Raw genomic sequence first — 7,500 nt, forward strand, 5'->3', positions numbered from 1 at the left:
GGCTGCTTAATTATTATTGGCACTCAATTATTAATAATCCTTATATTCCATAATTAATAAAAAATATATGAATTAAAACATTTTGATCTGAAATTAGTGTATATATATATATATATATATATAGAGAGAGAGAGAGAGAGAGAGAGAGAGAGAGAGAGAGAGAGAGAGTTTGATATTCACACACAATGAAAATAAACATCAAAAAACTTTTTTGCTAAGAAAAATGTAAATACATTTTAAACTTTTAAAACAGACTAACAAAGACATTTATAAAAATAAACTCACACTGTTCATCCTTTCAGTCTGCAAATCTACTTTCAATAACATGATGCATTACCTTAATATATGGTTTTATTATGTTCACTGGTACATATTAAATATGGTGATATTCGCATTAGTTTGTAGGGCAGAATTTGCTGTAATTTCATACACAGAGAGATCAGACACCTGAGTGATCTAGTCCTGAGTTTCAGCCATTACATCAGAGACATGAGGAAGCCTGTCACTAATGACATCATCACCCAACAGCCCCATCTAGTGCCTCAAACACACGTGTCTTGAGGAACATCTACAGGCCTTTATTTAAAAATATAAAAAGAGCAAATACAGCTGTGCATTATTTCATCTAAAAGTTGTGTGATTTAATCCTCAATGAGTTATTATAATCAACATAAATCATAAAATAAAACTGTACAATGTAAAAAAACAACAACCATATATTACAGAAATAGAACAACTTATATTTCATTGTACAATTTTGCAAAGATTTCAGTAATTTGTTGCTGAGTACTGATTATGTTTATGGTGTGAGCAAGTAAAAAACTTTGCTACTATACGTGCCTCAAATCTTTCAAATATTCAATAAAACATAATATTGGTAAATCCAGAGACTAGCTCTTTCTCATGAGCGCTCGTAATATCCACACGACTTTATTTTCAGAGTTGTGTGTCTTTACTGAAGTTGCATAAAGTCAGTCAGATCAGATGTGTGTGTGCGATCTGCATGAGCCAATCAGTGTGCTTGATCTTCCGGCATCTGCTCGCTGAAGCCCAAACCCTGAGGGTGTGTGTCAGTCATCAGCTGCTGATGAACCACCGCTGCATCCATGATGGAGCTTCCCAGCGGGTCCTGAACGACGGGCCGTCCCTCCACACACTTCTCGTTGCTCCATCCTGGAGCTTGAGGCTTCTCTATTCCGCTGAGGTTCCAGCCCACAGGAAGTGACATCATAGGCTCACCTACCAGCAGGATACAGAAGGAGCACCTTCAGCCAACACGCATCACTCCATAGCTTACATCACTGCAGCTTTATACCTGGAATCATCTGTGTTGGTGCGTCAGCGCTGTAGTCCGGGTGTCTCGGTCCACTGGCTTCCTCCATCTGTAATGACATCATGCTCGGATAATAACAAATATGGGGGTAAAATTGTCTATTTTTGGCACTGATCGTATTATATCAAACCATTTTCTCATTTAGTCTGCCATTTGAAAGGATTTTCTCATTGAGCTCTTCTCAATGCATCATGGGATTGCCTTCTCCAGAAAAAGATAAATTCAATGCAGTGTCATTTTAGTATAATTCAATTCAGTTCATGTTCATTTCTATAGCACTTTCAAAGCAGCTTTACAGAAAAGGCATGTTTCAAATATTACAATCAATAACTTGATTTATAAATGATAATAAAACGCTGCATTGAATGTATCTATTTTTAATTAGCTTTTATTATCCACATTTAATTTAAGTTTAGATTTTAGTAATTTTGGTGTCCTTTTGTCATTTTAGTAAGTTTTAAAAATATTTCAATTTTTTTTTTTTTTTTTTTTTTTTTTTTTTTTTACTTTTAATTAGTTGTCAAAACAACATTTGTAATTTTTAAAGTTTTTTAAATAAATTATTTTTTTCATCTAATATTATTATTTTTTTTATTTTTTTTCATATTTATTTAAATTACCAAAAAATGATTTGGTGTTTTAGTTTTAGTTAATAACAACAACACTGATTCAATGCTAATTTGATGCTGCATAATTTGCTATTTGCTAAGATGCCTTTAAATCCTGTCTCGATAGACGGCTCACTGGGATCTGGAGTGGGAAGCTTGTCTGATTACCTCGGCACAGATGGGTTCTGGCAGTCGACTAGATGTTTGTCCTCTATCTTCCAGATTGAAGGTACTAAGAAGAAAAAGTAGCAGAACGCCTAAGAAAAAGAAAACGAACCACTAACTATTAGTCTAAGTGCGCACTTGAAGCTTACCAAGACTTGCTGGACAGGGGAGCTTCACAGTTCACAGGTGACTCCAGCAGCCCTAGAGCCTAGGAGGAAGTGACAAGTGCATAGCGTTTATGGGTGCGACCTTCCTCTGATCTAAATCGAAGCATAAAACTAGTCTAAAGCTTCCCCTCTAATCCCATGAGATGATACAGTTAAACATCATCATATTATCTCTCCTGAACTGAGAAGAAATTGTTTGGTAATCCATGAAATTGTATTTTGCTTCAGTTTAAAGGGGACCCTTTCTCATAGTTGCAGCTCCTCTCTTCCCAGTCTGTCAGTAACGTTTAGTTCCTGTCTCTATGAAGCCCCTCCTTCTGAAAAGCACACTGTGCTCTGATTGGTCAACCACTTTGAGTGTGTTTGGGAAATGTCCCTCCCCTTACCATAACCACAAGTTTCTACACAATAGAGTGGCCAGGTGCAGGTATGACGTCACTTTGTAGGCCAATCAGCAGTTAGCGTCACACTGGTTCCCTCGACAAAAACCCAATAGGATTTGCTTTTGGATTATCGCAAAAAAACAAACTTTGTGATCAAAACACGTTTATGATACTTACGTTTTGTCCATCAAGATATTTTTCACAGATGAACAAAACTTTTATGAATTTTGAAGCCTAAATGCAGTCATACTGATGTATTTTATGTCGTAGAATAAAACGTGAAAGTGTCAAGAGCTTGTGTTCACCACAGGGCTTATTTCAGCCATTTAACCAAAATCCCATTAAAAAACCATTGACTTCGATGGAACCCGAAGTGCTAAAATGCAAATTCGCTTCCACGTTTTGGCCTACAAAGTGATGTCATACCGGCACAACTCTATACTAACACGACTCAACCAGGCCCCGCCCCTTTATTCTGCATATGCCTTGGGCGTGAATCATTTAAATGAGGAATATTGTGACATGTTCGTTCCCGGAAGAAAACTCAAGACTACAATGGAGGCGTTTCAGGGAGTTCAGAAACACTGACACTGATATAGAGAAGAACTCCTGCTAGAGGGACTTTGTCATGATCAAACAGCAACATTACACACTAAAGAATGCTTTACATGTAAAAAAAACAACCCAAAAAAACATAATAGGACCCCTTTAATAATTTTTTTTTTTATCCCTATGCAAAGGAATTATTTAGTATTGTGTTGTATTTATTTTTTTTTTTTTATATCTGTTGGCGTGTGTTGGTACCAGTGCAATGGTTCCGTTAGACGGCAGCGCTGGAGGCACCGGCTCTTTCTCTTTGGGGTTCGGTGACAGTGACTGACGCTTCCTAATGATGTACTCGTATGTGCTGATTCCCTGAAACACTGTGACAAGATACATAATGAATAAAGGCTGCTATCTACCTTTAAAAGTCAATAACGCTTGGATCAACACTTACACAAGTAAACATGGAAGCACAGTAAGTGGGAGAGCAGTAAGAGAGCAGCCAGAGCCAGCAGGATGGTGACGAACGCCAACACCAGCAGGCTAATAGAGCTAGCCTCTAAAGGAGCCGCCGGGAGGAAAACCAGCCACGTTTCGTTCCCTTTCACTGCTAGGAAATCAAAGAAGACAAATTAAAACTAGTAAATGAGACGTTACGCCACCGTTCAAAAGTTTGGAGTCAGTAAGATTACGTTTTTGAAAGAAGTCTCTTCTGCTCAACAAGGCTGTATTTGTTTGATTAAAAGTAACAGTAATACTGTGAAATATTATTACAATTTAAAATAACAGTTTTCTATGTGAATATATTTAAAACTTTATTTTAAGGTGTCATTGTTACAGTGTAATTATATATTTAAGTACTGTGTAATATTAAGTAACTACATGTACTTACTATAGGGTTAGGGTAGGATTAGGGTTTGGTTGAGGGTTAGGTGCATGTAATTATGCATTATTTACTGTTATTACTATGGTAAGTACATGTAACATCTGTAAATAAGTGTTACCTACATTTTTTATTTTATTTCTGTGATCAAAGCTGAATTTTCAGCATCATTACTCCAGTCTTCAGTATCACATGATCCTTCAGAAATCACTCTAATATGATGATTTGATGCTCAAGAAACATTTCTGATTATTTTCAATGTTAAAAACAATTGTGCTGCTTAAAGTTTTGTGCGGAAACCGTGATTTTTTTTGGTCATGATTCTGATGAATAGAAAGTTCAAAAGTAGCATTTATTTAAAAAAACAAAAAAACAAATTTAATATAACTGTCTTTACTATGGAAGCTTGTTTCCACCACCGAATAATAAATAAATAATAATAATTGCGACTTTTTATCTCACAATTCGGACTTTTTATCTTACAATTCTGACTTTATTTCTCAGAATTGCGAGATATGAAGTCAGAATTGTGAGAAATAAAGTCGCAATTCTGAGAAATAAAGTCGCAATTCTGAGAAATAAAGTCGCAATTCTGAGAAATAAAGTCGTAATTGCAAGATTTAAACTATTCTGAGGTAAAAAAAAAAGACTTTATATCTCGCAATTCTGACTTTATATCTTGCAATTCTGACTTTTTATCTCACAATTCGGACTTTATATCTCGCAATTCTGAGAAATAAAGAGATGTAAAGTCGCAATTATCTTTTAAAATGTTTTATTCTGTGGCGGAAACAAGCTTCCATACTTTACAGTCACTTTTGATCAATTTAATGAGTAAAAAGTATACATTTCGTATTAATACTTAAAAAGATCCAAAACTTTTAAACAGAACTGTACGTCTACAAGTTCATTCCGTTCAATGCACTGCTGTTATTAATATTAAGGTTTAAAAAAAAAATTTGTCCATTTACATAATTTATCCACTAGTTGGTTGACTAGTCAACGTGTCACGCATACCGATCTTTCCCTAGAAGCAACCATTACCTATTCTTTAAACCAAGGAAAATAAGGGAAAATCACATGATGACTCATGGAGACGAATAACAGGAAATGAGACACGGACTCGTCTTACTCTGAAACTGCGGCGCGGTGCGTAGGACAGCAGGATTCACATAGTGCTCGATGAAGACAAACAAGACCACAAGAATGAGGAGGATCATTCCAGTAACAGCAGAGGAGATGGTGATGAAAAAGAACCTGGGGAAAAACAATGATTCCTATTGTGAAATGTCTTTAAAGCATATAAATATGCAAATGCTGGTTCTCCATTTGTGCTATTAAATGACACTTCTGCTCACCAGTAGTTCCTTCCACCGACACAATTGTTCAGCCATTTGCAGTGATGGTCGAAGTCTGCGATGCATTTGTTGCAAGCACTGCAGTGTTTGGCTTTAGGTCCCCTGCAGAACGAGACGTGATTATTCCCTGAAGCAAACGCTCAGGATGTTTAGGCGTATCTATATCAGGACTGTGTGCCATTCACAAACGAATTTCTAATTCAAATCCTAAATTTGAATTTGAGGTGAAAACAGGATAAACTGCACTTTAAAACAAACAAAAATTTAAACGTAACATTGCTATTGTAAACTAAAACTATGAAAAAAATAAAAATTTGGTTTTGTTAATTGAAATAAAGCTCAAATAAAATATAAATGTTAAACTTAAATGTTCAAAAAGCTAGTTATTACTATCCTAACTACTAATAAATTAGAAATGTTGCCTTTGCAACAAACTTTAAGAAGTTGAAGTACTAAAATGACTAATACTTGAATAAAATTAAAGATAAATAGAAATATAAAAAACAAAAACTAATAAAAGTGAAAAAAGCACATAACAAAATTACTCAAACTTAAACTAAAATGAAAACTGAAAATATAAAAATATAAAATCTAAATAAATACTACAATATATTCAAATTCTGATTTGTATCTGATTTGTCTTATTTTATATTATATATTACATTATATTATTAGTGCTGTCAAATCGATTAATTGCATCTAACATAAAAAAAAACTGTTAACATAATATGTGTATATAATTATATTTATACGTGTGTGTATATACTATTTACACACACACACACACACACACACACACACACACACACAAATATATTGTATATGTACAGGGTTCCCACACCTCGGTTAACTTCAAATTCAAGGATCTTTCAAGGACTTTCTGGGTCCAATACCCTCAAACTCAGAGACACATTTCCAGCGAGAGCAAGGCTATATCGTGTTACCTTGTAAGATACATTGTAACAGTTTTCATGTGTCAAACACAATTATTATTTTTTTGCATTCATTTTTGGACATTAGTTTTTTCTGTTTTAAATAAAACTGAAGAGTATTCGGTAAATTATCTGATATTAACTGCATGGATTTTATTGAAAATTCATGTAACCAGTTAACAAGTTAAAATATATGAATATGCTTGTAAGTTTTTCTTGCCTCATGGATTTACATTACATCAACAAGCATTCTTTGTAATCTTCTTTGGTGAGCCAAATATCTTGAACCTTGCATTCTCCAGGCATATTCATCGGTTTCAGACTATATTTGCAATGTTTCACGCTGTGTCTGAGAAATGTTGAGGTTCCATCGTAGTAGTTTCGTGTGTGCGTGAACATCATGGCAACGTACAACACAAAGTACCTCACGCGGGAAACACAAGATATAAACGTAAATGCACGTAACTAAAGTAAATCAAGCAAGTATGCAAATATGCACAGGCCACAAAGTGTTGGCGAAACAACACATTAGCGGAGCGGAGGGAATAATATGGAACTTTTGCCAGAACACTTCTTGCAAAAAATAAACTCAAGCACTTTCAAGGACCCGTATCTGTGTGTGTTTGCAACTTTCCAGGGCCTTGACGTTTTTTTTCCAGATTCACAAACTTTCAAGGATTTCAAGGACCCTTGGGAAGCCTGTATATATATATATATATATATATATATATATATATATATATATATACAGTACAGGCCAAAAGTTTGGACACATTACTATTTTTAATGTTTTTGAAAGAAGTTTCTTCTGCTCATCAAGCCTGCATTTATTTGATCAAAAATACAGAAAAAACTAATATTGTGAAATATTATTACAAATTAAAATAATAGTTTTCTATTTGAATATACTTTAAAAAATTATTTATTTCTGTGATGCAAAGCTGAATTTTCAGGATCATTACTCCAGTCTATCACATGATCCTTTAGAAATCATTCTAATATGATGATTCATTATCAAAGTTGGAAACAGTTCTGCTGCTTAATATTTTTTCATAACCTGTGATACTTTTTTAGGATATTTTGATGAATAAAAAGTAAAAAAATTTAATAAAAAAAAAAGAAGCAAAT

General features: G+C 34.3%; 1 protein-coding gene across 2 annotated transcripts in view; it reads right to left on the reverse strand.

Annotated features, from left to right (window-relative positions):
* Positions 1-333: 333 nt before the first annotated feature.
* zdhhc11 (zDHHC palmitoyltransferase 11) overlaps positions 334-7,500 on the reverse strand; it is a 12,358-nt gene continuing 5,191 nt past the window's right edge. The window contains exons 4-11 of one of the 2 annotated variants that reach the window (XM_082150772.1): positions 5,441-5,542; positions 5,215-5,339; positions 3,654-3,806; positions 3,461-3,579; positions 2,256-2,314; positions 2,110-2,173; positions 1,316-1,382; positions 334-1,239 (exon numbers count right to left, since the gene is read on the reverse strand). In XM_082150772.1, the coding sequence (XP_082006898.1) occupies positions 1,013-1,239; positions 1,316-1,382; positions 2,110-2,173; positions 2,256-2,314; positions 3,461-3,579; positions 3,654-3,806; positions 5,215-5,339; positions 5,441-5,542 (916 nt within the window). In that variant the 3' untranslated portion in view covers positions 334-1,012. Of the gene's footprint in view, positions 1,240-1,315; positions 1,383-2,109; positions 2,174-2,255; positions 2,315-3,460; positions 3,580-3,653; positions 3,810-5,214; positions 5,340-5,440; positions 5,543-7,500 lie in introns of both variants that reach the window. The other variant, XM_082150771.1, reaches the window with a different exon arrangement.

The sequence above is a fragment of the Leuciscus leuciscus genome (assembly GCF_965113295.1).
Source record: "Leuciscus leuciscus genome assembly, chromosome: 20".
Taxonomy (NCBI): domain Eukaryota; kingdom Metazoa; phylum Chordata; class Actinopteri; order Cypriniformes; family Leuciscidae; genus Leuciscus; species Leuciscus leuciscus.